This window comes from Sceloporus occidentalis, unplaced genomic scaffold (assembly GCF_023333645.1).
Source record: "Sceloporus occidentalis isolate IW3139 unplaced genomic scaffold, rSceOcc1.0.p SCAF_6, whole genome shotgun sequence".
NCBI lineage: Eukaryota > Metazoa > Chordata > Lepidosauria > Squamata > Phrynosomatidae > Sceloporus > Sceloporus occidentalis.
The window spans coordinates 132,820,627-132,840,261 of record NW_028316986.1 but is presented as its reverse complement, the minus strand read 5'-3'; the positions used below and the strand labels follow the sequence as shown (position 1 = coordinate 132,840,261).

The following is a 19,635-nucleotide window of genomic DNA, read 5'->3' as shown; positions in this document are numbered from 1 at the left end:
TGGTGGTCTAACATTAAAGTAAATCATGAAGACATGAATTTGGTTTGATATGCCTCCTTGAGTGAAGTCCCTCGATTAAAATTTGGTTTGGAGAAAAATAACTGGTGCATCATACTTAAACCATGGTTATATTCAATCTTATTTGAAGCTTCACAAATTGGTCTATTGGTCTATTGGTCTGTCTGTCTGTCTGTCTGTCTGATTTCAGTCATGCTCTGCTGGAGTGTTTCTCATCCTTTTACCCTCCAGATGTTTTGAACTTTAGCATCTCTAATCTTATAGTCTATGGTCTTGCTGTTTGGCCTCCTTGGAACTGAGGTTGAACCCATTACTTTGACTGAGTTATATGAGGGAAAAGAAAAGGGACAAAATCACCAGGGGAGAGGACACATTTAAACTTCCTCCACAGCAATGTTGTCTCTAAATTCACATCTACTCCTACATGTTAAAGATTGTTTGTCACTGATATTGGGGCGGGGGGGGGGGGGATACAGTGCTGTACATGGGTACAAGATTGTAGTGGATGTAAACCAGTTCTTCAGCCCTGGCAACAAGGTGGTAAAACCACTGCAAACAAGGAATCCATGGAGGGGAGCAATTCAGCATCTACCATGCTTTAAATAAGGTTCAGCATTGGTGGAAAAGGCAGTGTGATTATGCTTACTCCATTATTCCAAAGCCTTGAGAATGGAAAGATGCAATGCCTGCTCTTTCCTTGAATTTACCTTCTGCACCAGTGGAGTTGAAAGATACAGCCATGTTAGTCTGTAGAATCAGTATGTAGAGAATGCTGTGAGACTCCAATGGTATGTAGAGAGATCTTGTAGCACATTTGAGTCTAACTGAAAGAAGCTTTTGTAGACTTTAGTCTACACCTCAGATGCTTTTGGTGGAGTGGAAAAGCATCTGAGGAAGTAGACTGTAGTTACAAAAGCTCAGGCTACCAACTTCTTTCAGTTAGTTTCACTACAAGATCTCTCTACATATCATTGGAGTTGGCATTCCATTAGAGCAGTGGTACTCAAATTCTTGCCCTTCTGTTTTACATTTATATGCAGATGTCAGCCCACCCCACCAAGTAGTATATGAATAAGAGTATTTTGGGTTTTTTAGTGTGCATATTTTTATTTGCAAATTTATGTATATTTATATCTCAACAATTTATAAGGAAATAGAGGGACTGAACAGATGAGAAGAAAGGGGCAGCCAAAGGCTGTTCCTTTCTCCTCTGGATTGTTGCGACAGCAACCGCAGGGACGTAGCAACGATCCACTCCAAAAAGGAGCTGCATAATGCAGCTTCTTTCCACGCCGCTGCCAAGGTGCCATTAGAACCCTGGAGTGGTGCAGTGACATCTCTTATGCACCGTGCCATTTGGACACGGTGCACAAGGCACGTCATTAGCACACACACTGTCTGAACACGTGTGTTCCCAAAATGGCGCCCAGAGAGCATGCAAACGCTCTGCTCTCCCGAGTCCTAATTTTGGCCCCAGACCACCGCAAAGCGGTGGTCTGTACTGGCCCAGCATTGTTAAAATTAGAACAGTTTTATTTAAGTGAATTCAATATGTGTGTAAATTTTACACATAAAAAGAATGGGAGAAGGAGAATGAGGAACCAGAACTTCCAATCTCATGCCCCTCTTGAGTAACTCCTGCCACTCCTGGGGGGTCCCGTCCCACCATTTGAGAACCACTATTCTAGAGTTGGGAGATCCTGCTCAGTTTGGAGGATCAGCATCAAAGGCAAAGTGAGCAGGTTATTGAAATGGATGCAGGGAACGGAACTCTCCATTCCCCCTTCCTGCTCACCTGCCAAATGTGATGAGCTTTTGATTAATTTGGTGATAAAAAGTAGTGGTGTCACACATAACTATCTGTGGGAAACAAAGCCATGCTCTTGGTTCCTTTATGCAGTGGCCAGATGGGATATCTGTTGTAAAAAGAAAGGATGGGGTGATTTCATGTGCCACACATTTTCTTTTCTGGGCACTGTATTTCTTGCTGCTGTAAACACATTACATTCAATCAGCAATTCTAAGTCACTAAAATACATTGTAAATTTGTTTAGTGAAAAACAGATGGCTTGGAGCCAAGCTGCTCCAATAACTCATTTATCAACCTTCCTTTTTTTCAGATGATTTTCAGCTAAGACTTATCCAAAAGGCAAAGAGCAACAGTTCATGAAGAATGACTTTATGATTAGCAAAAATCATCGACACAGGAACTTCAGTGCACTTTTTTTAAATCATCACTAGAATCTCAGCTTTAAGTTCAGAAGCCAAATTCTGGTACAATATTGAAACAATGAATTGTTTTCCTTTTCTTTTGGTGGGGAGAACTGAGGCTGAACACCAGCTTGTTGATTAATTCTTTCCTTGCTCTTAATATTTGCCCATAATCACAGACCCTCTTTGAAGAAATACCAACTCTTGTTACTTCTGGTTGTATTCACTGCCCCCTTACCCTTTGTAAAGGAAATCCTAGAATGGTATCTTCATAGACTTTTGGAATCAATATTCATCATGAAAGAGAAAGCTCTCTTAGCTGCTAATAGTCTTGCTTTATCTCAGCAAAACATGAGCTCCCACTCATTTATTTAAAAAAAGTATTACATACCTACAGTATAATGGGGGGATTTGTATGTAAATGTGAATAGGCTGCAGTGCCCCCAGGTAATCCTCTAGTGAGAACTTGTTAATTAACTTTCCATGGAAGTGTTGCCTCAAGGGATTTGAATGCTTGGAGACACAAATATCACCCAATTGAGATAAATGTATTTGGCTAACCTTCACATTTTCAAATGGTATATAAATGGTAATGATAGCTGTTTGCCCAGTGAAATATTCCTGTTTAAAAATATTCAAATCTAAGGCTAAAATATCTAGCCTCTGAAATACAGTAGTTTAGAAACCATGATCTTTCAGGAAAGCATGCTTCACTGCAACATGGCTTAGGTGATTTCATAAATGGAAATTTTTTTGTTGGTGCAGGGCTGCTTAAACTGCCTTATCTTGCAACAATATAATAAGGTTTAATTCATGTTACCTGAATGGTGTGACTGCCATCACAATGAGTCATATGGGTACTTACTTATATAGGAAGTCATATGTGAAAAGTTTGTGGAAAGTCTGGACAATTTCACCTATGCCAGGATAATGTACATAAAGGTACATACACAGTACCTTTCGACCATCAATGCATAACCACAAATAGTTCTTAAGTTCATCTGGACTTTAAAAAAAGATTCACTGTATGTAATTGGTTCACTACACAAATAATTATGGGGCACGATGGTTCCAAAGCTATATATTTCAGAGTAGAGAAAGCTGTCCTGCAGATGTAAAACTGGGAGCTAGGCATGTCCTACATTCATTACACGAAGAGTAGCCATTTGCAAGCCCACATTTGAAGGCTATCTGTGCAGACTGATGAGAAAGCTGTTGGGATCATGGAGCACCTACCTAATTTGCTTCGTCTTGTTCTTTAAATGTATTTAACTTGCTTCTCATTACCAGTATTGAAGGTGGGAGAAGAAACATGCACAACTGGTGAATAAGGAAACAAGCTTGTGGTATTAATTTTAAAAATGATTAGTTGTAGTTCAGATGTCTCCAAAAATAATTAGCCACCTTTATGCAGTGGCTCAAGTGGTTAAGAAACTGACTTTGTTGAATGCAAGATTGGCAGGTTGGCAATTCGCGGCCCGGGTGCTGCATGATGGGGTGAGCTCCTGTCACTAGTCCAAGCTTCTGCCAGGAGGGGCAAGGGTTACTCAAGAGGGGCATGAGTTTGAAAGCATGCAAACGCTAGTAGATAGATAGGTATCACTTCTTAGTGGGAAGGTAACAGTGTTTGGTGGAATCATGCTGGCCATATGACCGCCACAGCAGTCCTTGGACAACGCTGGCTCTTTGGCTTAGTAACGGAGATGAATACCGCCCCCTACAGTTGGTTACAACTAGACATTCATGTCAAGGGGCTACTTTTACCTTTACCTTTACGTTTACACTTTAGAAACAGCTCCTTACTTTCCAATTTCTCAAAAGTAACTAAAACGATTACATTCTGATGCACTGTCTAGCACCTCCACTGATTTTTCCATGGCCTTTCCCACTTTGACACCAGAGCTCTGATGTCAGAGAAGGGAGAAAAATAATCAGATAGAGGGAATGGAGTTAGAGAATAAACCCAAGATACTTGGTTAGTCAGACTATCAGATATAATTCTGAAGATCTATAATGGAAAGGAGTTCTTCAAGAACCTTAGAGGGCACAAGTGATTTATAGAGGGAAAAAACTTTTATCTATTTCAGGGGTAGTGTATTCGATACAGTTGTGCTCATTGAATCAAATAAATGAGAGTTGGCATTTCAAAACAGTTTCAGATGATGAATGCCATAAGTAGATTGCTGTGAAGACCCATAAAATGTCATCTTTTAGACCTGCTAACTTGATTCATTCAGGAGTCTCAAAATAAAGTATGTGGAAATCTTTATTTATGAAAAGTTAGATATAAGCACAAAACCCAAAATGAATTATAGCAATGTATAAATACAGCACATGCTACTAAAACCGGAAGAATAATACAACAGAAAAAAGGGAGAGTGGTATATTACTAAAAGTATATAGTCATTCTCCATCTGTTGGCTATGTGCAGGCCTTGCTACCATATACAATTGGCTAAAAATTAACTGTCATTTATCTGTAGTTCATTAAGTCAGCCTGCCTTGTCTCTGGCTGAGCAACAGCAAGATCATATGCAATAGGTCACAGCCTCCCCAGGCTATTATCTTCTGGATGCTTTGGAACACAACTCCTATCACCCATGGCTAATGTTGATTTGGGATGCTGGTTTTGTAATCAAAAACAGGTTCTTCAGGAAACCAGGCTGCAAAGGTGAACGCATGGTACCTACTAAGATCAACACATGACACTCCTAACAGAGGAAGCTTAAAGATTATTAAAGACATGGTAGGGATGGCTTTATCATTCACCAAAAAGACAGTAGAGGGCTTAGGACATAGTCCTGCCATGCTACATTTATGACCCTCATCCAAGCCGATACATATCCATTAATGGATACTGTTGCCCAGTCAGGAATGGATCCACCTAACATCAGTAGTGTCCAGCCTACATTTTACCAGCTTACCAGGGGAAATGTCAAATGTTTTGCTGAAATCAAACTATCATATCCCCCAGCATTTTATGGATGAAAACTAGGACACATGTGGCCAAGCCCAAGCTTGTAAATTAAGCTGTACATTAAGTGCTGCAAGGGGTACATACAAAGCTCAGGGAATCACAAGGTAGCTATGGAAAACCTCCATACTGGCATAAAAATCTGAATGCTTCTGAATCTGGTAATGTTACTAGCTTATCTGACATTAAAAATATTGTACACATCTAAAAGACTGTTCGTAATATATAATACAGCTTAGACATTGCCAAGGACTGGGGGCTTCACTACCCTCCCATGGGATCTTGGAGGGCTGCCTACCTCAGCTGCATATCCACACCCTGCAATTGCCCCAACTTGGCAGTGGCAGTCCCAACTAATCCTCTATCACGCCACCTTTTCATCTGCTTTTCAGACTGTCCCAGGTTTTATCTCCTCCTCCCATTTCCTCCCTTTGTCCCTGGCTTACTTCCATTGGTGCAAATTATGTTCAAAGTAATTTGCACCCAGTTAACTTATCAGGAAGAAGAGGAGACAAGGAAATGGTATTTTGCTCTTCCTAGCAGGCTCAGGCAAAAGCAAACTGTTGCAGCCTCTTCTATACTGTTCTTCGTCATTCATGCCTTTTGCTACCTTGACCATTCTCTGAGGTTGCTCACCCAAGTGTCCTGGTTTTCATCTGTGAAATGTTGGAGGTATGACACCCTGCTTTTGGGGGGATTTATTTTCCCCTAAAGCCCCTCCTCCTATATGGGTTTTGGGAGGCAAAGCTTTCCATTTTTCAGGGCTTTCTTGGCTCCCAACCAGGAAGCAAACTGGAAATCACATTTTTTTGTAATTTTATTGGGGGGAGCCTGGGAGCTTTAAACCAGCTGGGGGCCACATGCAACTCATGGACTATACTTTCCTATCTTATTCAAACAATGCCTTCATGGCAACAAAAAGGGAGCCAGACTGAGAAATGTGAGGAGCGTATTACCATGTTCGGGAAACATCACATGAGGACTAGGCATGCTCACTGATCTCCAGGAGTCAAGGAATATTGAGTACCTCTGAGGAGTGAGAAGACTGGAGGGAGGCTGAGAATAAATTGACTTGCTTGAGCACTTAATTGCTGAGACTATCTTGAAGGAAGGCATGGCTCACAGGCTGGAATCCTGAACAGGAATATTCATCTTACAACATAAGAATATCCTGGAGCACTTTGTTATTTGCCTACCTTAGCATCATAGCATCATAGAGCTGGAAGAGACCCCATGGGCCATCCAGTCCAACCCCCTGCCATGCAAGAACTCACAGTCAAAGCACCCCCAACAAATGGCCAGCCAGCCTCAATTTAAAAACCTCCAAAAAAAGAAACTCAACCACTCTCCAAGGCCACATGTTCCACTCTCAAACGGCTCTTACTGTTAGGAAGCTCTGTACCTTACATCTCTATTATCTTTAAATGCTAGTTTTGCTTATTTGTATTTATTTCAAATATTTTCCTTCTACGTTACTTTAATATTATTGTTTTATACCTTTTTCTATTTATGATACCACTTTTTACATTTGTTCTTGAAAACTAATAAAAAAGAAATGAACAGAACATCTGACCTTCACTCTCCATTTTTATTCAGCTATATTTATGGAACAAAAAATTAATTAGATAGAAATTAATAGAACATCTGACTTTTGCTCTCCATATTTATTTAGATATATTCAAGGAATCTTCTATTTGTAGTGCTACATGGAGGGGGGTCATGGCTGGTTATTTAGGATCTACAACCTGGCATTAAGGAAGTTCACTTGAATATATACATGCACATACACACACAAATATGCATACATATATTAGATCATTCAGGAAAAACTGTGCCAGGAAATTAAATCCCCATTAGTACTCTAGGCAATTTATCTAATAAAGAATTAGAAACAATAAGGATCATAAAGTATCCAGACAGAAAATTATATTAAATTGGAGCTGACATTTTAAAAAGTTACAAAGGGCTAGCTAATGTTTAGCTGATTTATGAAGTCTATCCAGCCTTTACTACTAAGGATCGCTGCATATTCTTATAGAAGTCATTTTACATTTTCAAATTCCAGTCATTTCAAATAATAAAAACGAATTTGATATTCACTGTTGCTGCTAAATGGGAGCCTTTGAGGAGAAACCAGACTACTGGCTTCTTCAGAGCTTGCAGATGATACTTTATATCCCAGTTCCCAGAATCCCCATGACCATGCTGGCTAGGGAATTCTGGAAGTTGTAAAAAAAACTATGTTTCTATGCTGTGGTTCTCCAAAAAACATCCTGAAAACATATAAGCCCCTCTGAGAGCCTTTAGGGCTGAAGGGTGGGGTATAAATACCGTAAATAAATAAATAAATAAATAAATAAATAAATAAATAAATCTGTGGATGGGTTTTGGCATGAATGAACTCAGTTCTGTTGAGTCAGTCCAAGACTTTATGAGCTGGTCTACAGGAAGTGAATATCCCCCCATCTTGATAGTGAATATGAGGAGACTGTTTTGTAATGCCAGCTAATCCTGTTTCCCCACCACTGATCAATGCACTTGTAGAGAGTATATGCTTATAGCTATTCCATGGAAAAGTCCTCCTGGTTGGCCTAGGATTCCCAGTCACGTGGAGGAGCCCAAATGTGTACATCAACATAGATGTGGGACTTTTTTCTAAACCTACCAAATGTGTAGTTGGTGAAATGTAATGGCTGGTGTATACATGGCTAGTGGACAACAGGCCAGCCAACATGATCCTTCATTGCCTTCAGTAGAGAGCAAGTTATATATGAACCTCAATGACTCTTCCAAGCTCTTCCTAGAATACACATACATGACAGTTCAATTTTTCTTTCTTAATCACATTACAGCAGAGTATAATCAAGTCTCTTGTAAAGGTGAAAGGAAAGGCACATACATTAGAGAGCTAGTGTCACAAGGACCTAAAAAGGGAGGTTCTGAGTCTTTCACAAGTCACCTTTTCCTTCTCCTAGAAATCAATGACTCCTGTTTGTGCACTTTTATTTCCAAGGTTTTAAGTCCACCTTTCATTGCAGACCAAAGCTTGACAGTGTGATTGTGGACAGGGAAAAGGGATGAAATGGATGGGATGCATTTGGAAGTAAACATAGGTAAACATGTAGGAAGTTCAAGGAACTGAGTGTAGCTATATGTTACATGGGAAAGTAAAGACTCCTGAAGGAGTACTGCTCATCTAATATGACTTGGGAGATAATTTATTTCTGACTTCACAATCTGAAGGTGAGCAACATCTTGTTATCAAATGTTCTGGGACAAATGTTTTTACATGGGGTTCAACACCTTTGAGTAGAACCCCCATTAGCCATGCTTAGAAGAGACCCACTGAAACCATCAGGAGTTACATTTGGTCATGATTAAGGACTTTATCGCACCGCCTCCGGTGGCTGACTTACTTCTTCTGAATTTGAGCCAAATTCATAAGCTACGCTGATTTTATTGCATGGACTTTCCTCTCAAAACGGCTTCCTGTTGCCTTTAGTGTTGAATTCTGAGTGGAAATATATCATTAGCCAGTGCAGTTCTTTTTAATACTGACACAATATGCTGTCTATATTCCAGTCAGCAACCGAGCTGCTGAATTTTGCACTAGCTGCAGCTTCCAAGCCTTTTTCAGGGGCATAGCCATGTAGAGCACATTTAAAGTAGTCTAACCAGGAGGTCACCAGTGCATGGACTACTGTGGCTAGATTATCTCTGACCAGGAAAGGCTGTAACTCATGCATCAGTTGAAACTGGCAGCAAGCACTCCATGTCACACAATCCACTTGGCCCTCCAGGGATAAGGATGGATCTAGGAGCACTCTCCAAACTACATACCTGCTCCTTCATGGGAGTGCAATTCCATCCAGGACAGGCTGTTTACCCAATTCCTGGACTGAGAACCACCAATCCACATAGACTCTGTCTTATCAGGATTCAGTTTCACCTTACTGGCCCTCATCCAGCCCATTACAGCATCCAGGTACTGGTTCAGCACCTGCACTGCTCCATCCTCTTCTGATGACAAAGAGAAATAGAACTGAGTGTCATCATCAGCATACTAACAGCACTCATTATTGTTTATCACTGTTCTAAACTATTATTATCTGTAGTAGTAGTGGTGGTAATAATTGTTATGCTGAAGGGAAAATTCCTTCTTCTCTCAGGGAGAGAACTACATCATTAATCTAGAGATTTAAGTACTTGATGGAGTACCTATCCCATATCAATAACCTGTCAGTCTTTTCAGATGTTCTGGTGAAACCCTTTCCTAAGTGCCTCCTCCTTCAGAAGTTAGGTGGATATCAACTGCTGGAGTGAAAGCTTTGGCAGCTATGATGCTGGTGATTAAGAAATGTCCTCCTCAGAGAGGTTTATCAGCATGACCACTGCGATATTTTACATGCTTTTTATAAAAAACAAAACAACAACAGCCATTCATTTAAAGTATTGCATTGTCTTCTTCCTCTTCTTCTTCTAAAGTAAGAATCTGCCACTGTGATATTGGTTGCTCTAATTGTTTTGGTATTTTAATGTTTTACTTTTTACTACTCTGTTACTACAACTCTACTACTCTTTTCCACCCCAATCCAAGGAGGTTGTCCTAGTCCTAAATCAGTGTCTGTTATCAGAAATGGACTAGATGAGGGAAAACAAATTGAAATTCAATCCAGATAAGATACAGATGCTCTTGACCAATTGGAAGGCAGATTGGGAAAGGGATTAAATGGAGCCAGACACACCCTGATGGCAAGTTCAGTTTGGGGGTACTCCTGGACTCACCTCTGAACCGAGAGGCCCAGTTTCTGCAGTGGCCAGGTGTGCTTTTGCACATTTAAAGCTTGTGCTCCAACTGTGCACATTCCTTGAGATGCCAGATCTGGTCACGGTGATACTTGCCTTAGCTACATTCAGTTTGGGCTTCTCTAATGTGCACTACATGGGGCTGCCTCTGAAGACTATTCAGAAATTTGAGCTGTTCCAAAGTGCTGCAGCCAGACTCCAGGTACAATTCAAAGTTCTGGTTATCATTTATAAAGCCCTAGATGGCTCAGATCCAGGCTATTTGGGAGACTGTGGCTGCATCCACGCTGCAGAAATAATCCAGTTTGAGACCACTTTAACTGTCCTGGCTCAGTGCTAGGGAGTCATGGGAACTGTACTTTTGAGACATTTAGCCTTCTCTGTTAGAGAGAGTTCTGGGACCACAATGAACAACAATTCCCAGGATTCCCTAGCACTGAACCAGGGCAGTTAAAGTGGTCTCAAACTGGATTATTTATGCAGTATGTTTTGGACCTGCATCTACCTTTATGAGCCAGCCCAGACTCTGAGATCATCAGGAGAAGCCCTTCTCTTAGTCCCACCAACACTGCAAGCACAGTTGATGGGGACATGAGAGAGGACCTTCTCAGTGGCTGCTCCTAGACTCTGGAACTCCCTTCCCAGGGAGACCAGAATGCCCCCCGTTCTTCTCCTGGTGACAGCCTAAAACCTTTTTATTCAGTCAGGATTTTAAAACATAAAGCTTTTAAAGAATGGGCTTGGGGTACTTTATTGTTTTAAATGAACTGTTTTAAAGACCTTTTATCTTGTTAAATTGCATTTTATTCTTTTTTCATGTGATTTGTTTTTAATGCTGCATTAGTTTAATTCTATTTCAATGCTCACTTTTTGTATATTTTTAATTAACTTATTCTTTTAAATTGTGAGCAGCTTCGAGTCCCAATTTCTGGGGAAAAGCAGAACAACAACAACACAGGATGGTCTGTACTTATTTCAAATAAATCCTGCCATGCTGCTGCTATGGGGGGAAATTTAAAAAAAACCCTGTACCTGCTGAATTTCTCCCTTCTCAACAATGTCAATAGCCCATATTTTATTTATAGCAAATTTGCCAATCTTAGTTAATTCTGGGAGTAATTTTGTTGCTGATTTAAAGGAAAGTTTTTTCTGAACCCCACAGAACAAAATGGAGAGGAAAAGAAAGATTCCCATTGCCTCAGTTAAAGGCTTTGGACTCTTAAGAAAGAAATACATGGTGGGTAACAATCTAGCAGAAACATAATGACAGGATGAAAATGCTATAACAAGGGAGAAAATCCCTCAAATGCAATAACTGATTGTAAATTCAATCTCAATGGTTGGCAGCTTTCTTGTGCCTTTCAATAAAGGTAAAATATTAAATCAGTGTTATCCGGTTTTGCAAAGAATATTAGTGCAAGTATTATACAGCAAGCTACCGCATAGTTATTAACAGATGGTTTCAAGGACTACTGGAGAGACTATTCTGTATGAGCAGAGCCCTGTGGCTGAGAGCTCCTGCAATAAATGGGTAATGGCTTACCATGGATATTGGAGAACTTGTCATGAATTTCTTCAAGGAATAATTCTGGCAGACCCATTTGATAATCCAGGCCTGGATTTCAAGATTTCTTGAGCTAAGCAAAGATTCAGGATTCAGGGGGCCTTTCACACTGCACAATTACATAATCCCACTTTAAATGCAATGGCTTTATCTTGAAGAAGCCTAGAGTTTTGTAGTTTGGTGCGGCACTAGAGCTCTCTGGCTGAGTGTTCTAGAAGTTGCTCCCTAAACTACAAGCCCGGGATTACAAAGGATGGAATCATGACAGTTAAAGTGGAATCATAGTGCTATAATTGTGTGGTATTAAAGAGCTCTGGATTAGACTAGCAAGGCAAATGTTGATTGTATAGTTAACACATAGAGACCTCAGTTGAATCAATAAGCTTAAATTGGGACTAAAAACAGGATTCAGAGCAAAGTCTTCTAAGGCTGGTGTGAATCTAAATTAATATTTCCTCCCAGCAGTCTTATGCCTCTGAACCTGAGGTTAGTGAAGTTACTTTTAAAAGCCAAAAATGGTTAGGCTGATTGGAGTATTCTGGAAATTGTACAGTCAGCCCTTCATAGTCATGGATTCTCCATCCATGGATTCAATCATCCACAGCTTGAAAGTGTGTGTGTGTGTATTAAAAAATTCAAAAAGCAAACCTTTATTTTGCCTTTTTTAAAAAAACAAAGGACACCATTTTACTGTCTTGTGTTTTCTTCAAGTCATTTCTGACTTATGGCAACCCTAAGGCAAACCTGTAACAGAGTTTTCTTGGCAAGTTTCTTCAGAGGGAGTTTGTCACTGCCATGCTACTCCATTGTATATAATGAGATTTGAACATCCATGGATTTTGGTACCCACAAGGGGTCCTGGAACCAAACCCCAGTGGATACCAAAGATCCTCTCCCTTTTCCAAGCTGTGCTTTGATCACAACAGCAGATGGTTTACCAGCAACAAACTGTGAATGCTCCATTGCAGTCTTTGCTCTGTTTTGGATGTATTCATCTACCATAATATTTCAAAAATGCTAGAAATGATTGGATCTTCCTTCCATCAGCTCACTATAACCTTCTCCATTATTAATCATTTAAAGTCGTTTGTGTGCTGAATCAACAAACAGGCACAGTAGCTAAATAGGCTGAATAACTCACATCAGGACCAACCTCACTGGCCACTGTAGCATTTGACCTATGTATTTTGTTTCAACTCAAATTGTGAGATAGCTTGAGTCACATGTTGAGAGGAAGGTAGGATGTTAAATAAATAAATAGATAAAGTGTTAGATCTTTCCTCAAGGGTAAGGAATGTTTGGGCTTTCATATGTTTTGGACTTCAGATCTGAGAAACACCAGCCAACATGTCTTTGCCTCTAGAGAGAGAAAGGCTTCCTATTTGTTCTTTAGGGAATGGACCAGGAGCTGCCATACAGAGCTTGGAAAAAACCATTTTTGAATGGCTAAATAATTGCTTTGAACCAATGCCTGTTAGGACAAAGAGCACACCAACCATGCCTTTTTCTTCTTTCTTCTTTCTTCTTTCGCTCTTGCTTCAGTCTGCATCTGATTCTCTTTTCATTTTTAAGATTTTATAAATGAAACATGGACCCATAATGTATGAAGAAGTATCTTTCAGATCTCATCCACAGAGTAATGTTGGGCAAAGCAACAAGAGGGTATGTGTCCTTATCATTACGTTTTGGCACGTCTTTACAGATGGTAGTAGGGCCTATCACTCTTCTATTTGCCATGAAAGAGTCAGTGTAATGTATGAAGAAATTCTTTATCCTTTTCTTCTCACATGTTTTGCCTTGAAATGTCTGGACCCATGGACATTACCATGAATACATGGTTCCAGTGAGTGTCAGACTCTCTAGACAGCCTTTATTAGGTCTTGACTTTTGCTTGTGTTGCTTTACTTTATCCAATTCTACATCCTGACTCCATTTTTTGTGAGCTAGACTGCACCTCCTAGGACTGAGTCACCTTCCTTTCTTGATCCCAATCCTATTTTATTTTTCATATCTGACTTAAATCATGACTTAAATCTATACCTTGGGATACACATTGATGGTACTTATATATTAAATTATGTATTTTTACATTTAAATATTATCTGCTAGTATTCATGGCTTTTCCTTGATAATGGAATGTTGTCATTTGGACCTCACAAGTGATGGTTCATTTTGAAAACAGAACTTTCCTATAGTCTGGTCTAGAAAGGATCACGCTTTTACATCTCCACCCTCATTGTGTCACTTCCTGCTAACAATAATTAAATCTCACAATCTTACACTGCTTGAATATCTTTTATTGTATATTTAAGGAGAACTGAGATATGTTTAGAAGTGGCTTTCACAATAGTTTCTAATTTGGGATTAGACAAATGTGATATTAAAAGGAAAGTGTTAGATAAAAATATACTAAAATATTTAAAATAATTAATTAACAATTACAACTCACCTTTGTGTTTGCGTGGCGTAGCTGTTGTCATAGGCCTCATAACTTGGTTCATCATATTCACCCCCATATCCATCATCATATCCCTACAAAACAACACCAATACACTAAATTAGATAATTTAGAAAGTGGGTACATTATGAAAAGTATTTTTCAGTCTAAAATAGAAAATTTGTAATAATACAGAGGCCATGTAGGATAACAGGTCCTAGAAAATGTACAATGGGATGGAGGTAGTTTTTTTGCCCCACTAGGAAGTTTGTTATTTGAGAGTTTTTGTCCTCTGGCTGATGGGCAGGCTGGGAGGCAATCTTTGCCAATTCTTCCTCATTTTCCAGACACTAGATTAATGCCACCTCCCACACTGTTCTTGAAGTCTACTAGCCTTCAAGAGAGATTTTCAAGGAGTGTGGGTACAGTCAGAAACTTTGAAGACTGCCTTCAATCTAGGTATGGAAGGAATATAAGAAAATATTTGAAAATGGTCAAAAAAGTGTTCTCCAAATGTCACGAAACAAGGAGAACTCTGTACTGATGAGAATCTTTGCAATTCAGGACTTATTCTGAGGAAAATGCATCCACTTTTGCACAGAAAATAGTATTTCTGTGTAGAAAGTACTGTTTCATGATGAAAAAAAATCCCATGTGCATATTTTGTACAGAATATGTTCTGAAATATGTTTTCTTTGTAGGAAACAGCATTTTCTGCACAGAAATATTATTTTATGTGCAGAAAGTGCTGTCTCCTGTCTATAAAATGCTGCTTTTCACACAAATTTTGTCCAAAATAAGTCCCGAACAGTGAAGAGTCAGAGGGAGTTATTGCAGAGCTGAATTCAGTCTTCATTCAGACTGCATGCTGGTGTTATCGCATGGCATTTCTCCCCAAAACTGCCACCTGGGTACAGCCCGGCTCCAATGCTGGTCTCTGAACTCACTTTGGTGGCCATTTTTCAAAGTTAGAAAGCTCCCGACTTTGAAAAATTGCCACTAAAGCGAGTTCAAGGACCAGCATTGGAGCTGGGCTTTACCTGAATGGCAGTTTTGAGGAGAAAGCCATGCAATAACACCAGTGTGCAACCCGAGTGAAGACTGAATTTGGCAGTGGTAAAATTGTTTATTTAACTCTGCGATAATCCCCATACCTTCTCACAGCAGGAAAACAATGGCTAAAATTACCCATTGCTTCCATCAAGAATTAAATTAGCAAACAATTGCATCCCCATTTCTCTCTGATTCTTCCAGTTGGAATGCTCTGCTGGATCTGACTTTTCTATACACAGAAAGAAAGACCCTGGATCCAAGCTATCTGCAAAAGCCTGAATCTTAAGTGATTCAATTTGGACCTCCTTTTATTTCCAACTGTAATGAAGTTCACATTGTTAAAGGATTAATATTTCAGGATGATGCTAATGAATTCCATTGTTTTCTCTGCAATTCAATAACAAATGCTTTTTAAAAGATCTGGAGGTGAATAATAGCCACACAAATAAACAAATGAGTTTAAGTGTATATTGATCCCATTCTCACATTTAAGAGGCATATAGAATACAGTTCCATTCAGATCTTCTTTTTTTTAGTGGTCTAATTTTCAGGGAAAAGCCACAGATAATCTTGACAAATAAATTGTAGAACGAATACCTTTTAACTTTCATGAGCATTTGTTCATTTCTATTTTGACGTGAATGCTGGTTAACATTTAAAGGTTATCAGACTCTTTGAAGTGTTGCTCAAATTGGTTTAGGAATTTTCCAATTTCCTGCATCACTTGGAGGGTTTGGAGGACTCTCTCCACAGGAGTCCCGTTGTCCACCACCACAACTCTTTTCCTTCCTCTTCCCTCACGGTCAGCTCTACTATTAGGTAGAGCTGATTTAGCTGTGGCATCAGATTTTGAATGTCATTAAAAGGGTAGCATTTATTTCATTGTTACTGACTTTTAATGCCAGAGATGAGAAATCCCTGTATACCAAAATGACCAGGATAACTTTGGGTACTATGCATCTTGATTTTGTTGAACAGGTCAGGCAGGGCCCCCTAGTTTCCTTATTTGGACCTGATCCTTCTGAAAACAGGAGGCAAGGTTTGTCTTTAATCTGGGTAGTTAACAGTGTGTGAAGGTGAAAGGGATTATGGAAAGCATTGTTCCCACAAGGGTCCCTGCAATTTCAGTCCTTCAAGCCACTACCATCTCAAGAATTTCTATCTGTGATCATCTGTTTTACACATTGCCCTGTCTAAGAAGCATTTTAGGATAGTTCACATGTTAAAGAGATATGTGGCTGGGTGAAGGGGAGAGGGAAACACTTTGTGCGATTAGATATGATACAACTAAAAGCACACTCCCAAACTTCCAATTTTAATTAGTGTCTTTTTGAATACTCATATAAGAAAGCAAAATTTGTGACATTTGGGAGGACAAGTGCACTTTGTGATATTTTGCAGAAACCACTGCAAGAGAAACATGTTAAAAAGGTCAGAAAAATCAAACTCTTCTTCAGAATTGTAAGAGAATATCCTATTACCTTCTGAATGTTAAGTGTCTGCTTTTTTGAGGAGCACTGCTTTCAGATAGCATTATGGTTGGGAGTACAATTATAGCTGAGGGACTACAATTTGGGCCAGAGAACAGTAAGTGTACCAAAGTGGTCATGACTAACTAGAGATGTGTGAGAAATCAGAATTAAGTCCAAGGCCTGAAGGCCTTTTCCTGGTCCTCCTACACTTTGGAATCCTCACACCAATGGATGTCATTAGAACTGTCCAAAAATAGGCACATTTGGACGGTACACAAAGAGAAAGGCATACTGTTAAAATGCTTCCAAAATACCACTTAGATGGTGTCTTCATGGGCCAGACACCTTTGAGCACCTCAGAGTATTCTGGACCCCAAATTGCCCCAATGTCCTCCCATTACCTGGCACTCTGGAGCAAGGGCAGGCTGCTGTTCACACATGTGTCTTGCTGTGTCACCCACTGCTACCATGGATCGCTCCCTCTGAGGCTGAAAACAAGGTGCCCAGCATTGATCACATGGGTGGGCACCTCGTTCTGACCTCAAAAAGAGTGACTCTTGATGGTGATTGAGGGTAACACAGGGGGTCAGATTGTAAACAGGCACCCACCATCACTCCAAAGGGCTCTGGAAGAACCAAAGCAGAATGCGACTTTTTAGGAATCAATTTAAAGAGGATATACCATGGATTTGGTGAATTAGACCAATACCATTCAGGCAATTTGCACCAGAACTAGGGACTATGGCATCAGGACTAGCTGCCATGAGGACATGGTAAGGATATGATATTTGGCCTGAGTGGACATGGCCTTAAGCTTTCTTTGAACAACTGGGGAATGCATTCAATGAACTGCATTAAAGCAGTGAATAGAATTTAAGATATATGTACAAGCCTGTACACATCTGGGAGGATATAAACAAATGAAAAACAGTGCTGGATTTTATTCTGTTTTTTTAAAAAAACAAAAAACAAAAACAAAACCCATGATGGAACCAGGTACAGAGTGGGCAAAGAGATGGAGAAAAGAGGATGTCTGTAGATTCAGGCATTATAGATCTGCATGTGAATAAGCATAATCACTTGATTTCTGCTGCTGTGCTGACACTGGCTGGTATCCCCACCAGACAGAGCAAATGACAAGACACCATCACATAAATGTACAGTCGTCCCTCCACATTTGCAAACTTGGCATTCACAAATTTGGTTATTTGTGAGGTCTCTCTCTCCCTCCGATGCCTGGAACAGCTGATCCAAGCATCGGTGGGGGGCTTGTTCCCCTAACCCCTGCAAATGTAGAGGGATGACTGTAGTTTCCTCATGCCCCATTGTTCCAGTCCCAGTCAGTTTGCCTTTTTCTTTTAACAGGAAGAATTTTAGCAAGCACACTTAAAAACTGATATATGTGCTGCTTGACAGGATGGAGCACATCACAGAATCAAGCTAGAATTTTGAAAGGTGCTTGATCAATACACAGCATCACTCAAACCCTCTGAAAATAGGAAGTGGGAGAGGAAGCACCAGGTTATAAAAAGAACAGAAAAAATGGGAAGAATTCAAATATGCAGTAAGTGCACAAACTGAACATGCACAGCAGTTTGTACAAAGTGTGGAAATTAAAAAGAAAAGAATGGAAGACTAATACATAAATGCTATTCTGCTAACAAAAACCAACTAAGTCAAAACCTAGAAAGTAAATCAGAATGGATTGAATTTTAAGATTGTCTTCAGAAGCCCTGAAACCAAATACTAGAACTTTTCACTCCAGGCTCTATATTTTTGGAATCCCAGCTTCAGGGAAATACGTCTGGCCTCATCAGTGCTGGTTTTAAAGATGATCCTGAAGAATCCCCCCCCCCCCCCTTTCCCAAATGTATTGTTTTTGTTCCTTAATTACAGGAATAGTTTTAGTGGGGACAGATAGATGTGTCTTTTACTTGCAAATGTGTATACTCAGAAGTCCATTCCCTTCCTATCCAAATTGCTATTTAAATGCACATTTGCCTATTTTGAAAAAAGGCATCCTGGTACATATTTTCTTACAAAATATATACAATGGGCCCTTCTCTTACGAGGGGGATTCATTCTGGAGCACCCCTCACATAAAAGAAAAAACATGTAAGCTCAAGCCCCATTAGAAGTAATGGGGCTTGTGCCCATGGCATGATGTGTGTGCTGTGGGTGCATGCCCCATTACTTCTTCCGGGGTGCGCGAGGCTTTTTTCCTGTGTGGCTTCCAGTGTATGCTGGAAGCTGTGTATGATGCACCTGTGTATGATGCGGACGCACTGTACTTCTAAACATTTTTTCTCTCTGAAAGCATGCCTTTCTAAATAGTTTTTATCCTAAAAATATGAAGTTTTCCCACCATTTTGAGCTGGTAACCATTAAAGAGAATTGCAAAATGTGAAAGGCTGGAAAGTCATGAGCTGCAATCTATACATTAATCTGAAAAAAAGCTTAGAAAAGTTACTTTTTGGAACACAGTTTTCAGAATCCTCCAATCAACATGTCCACCCATACTGGTTGGGGGATTCTGTTTTAGTCCCAAAAGTAATATTGCCAATATTTCCAGATATCCTAAGGTATAGATTAGGTTGTTTGAAAGTGAGAACTGAACAATGTCTTCAAGTGTCCATAGGATTTAGTAAAGTGGCAATTTGATGTTATGTGAATTTGTAAGTCTCTTTGTATTCTGCCCCCATACTGTGAAAGAATAGAGGATTAGACATTTTAAATAAATAAATAAATAAATAAATAAATAAATAAATAAATAAATATAAATAACTTCTAGTAAAGTCAGTTACACTGCACCGAATTTTGTGGCCTGGGTTGTCATGAGATGACAACAGAAACAATTCAACCTTCACATCATCTCAAAGACATTTCATCTTCCACAGAGTCAGTTCTATTTGGCAAACAGCCTGTTATAATAGGATTGCAGCTGACAGAAAATAATTGCACAGGGCTTTCTTCATGAGAGAAACAGGCTATAGATATGTGCAGCTGTATCAATGTAATCTGTTCTGTTTATTCTCATGGGTATGGACATCTCTAGCATCAAGGTCATGGGAACTAAATAATCTATAGTACATTTCCATTTA

At 39.6% G+C, this 19,635-nt stretch overlaps 1 protein-coding gene across 5 annotated transcripts in view; it reads right to left on the bottom strand.

Annotated features, from left to right (window-relative positions):
* The window catches only part of KHDRBS2 (KH RNA binding domain containing, signal transduction associated 2), a 449,732-nt gene that overhangs the window by 23,203 nt on the left and 406,894 nt on the right, over positions 1-19,635 (bottom strand). For all 5 annotated transcript variants that reach the window (XR_016281791.1, XR_016281789.1, XR_016281790.1 and 2 more), the window contains exon 7: positions 14,022-14,104. Coding sequence is in view for 2 of the 5 variants with exons in the window: in XM_089531004.1 (XP_089387130.1) it covers positions 14,022-14,104 (83 nt within the window). In the remaining 3 variants the exon portion in view is untranslated. The remainder of the gene's footprint in view (positions 1-14,021; positions 14,105-19,635) is intronic.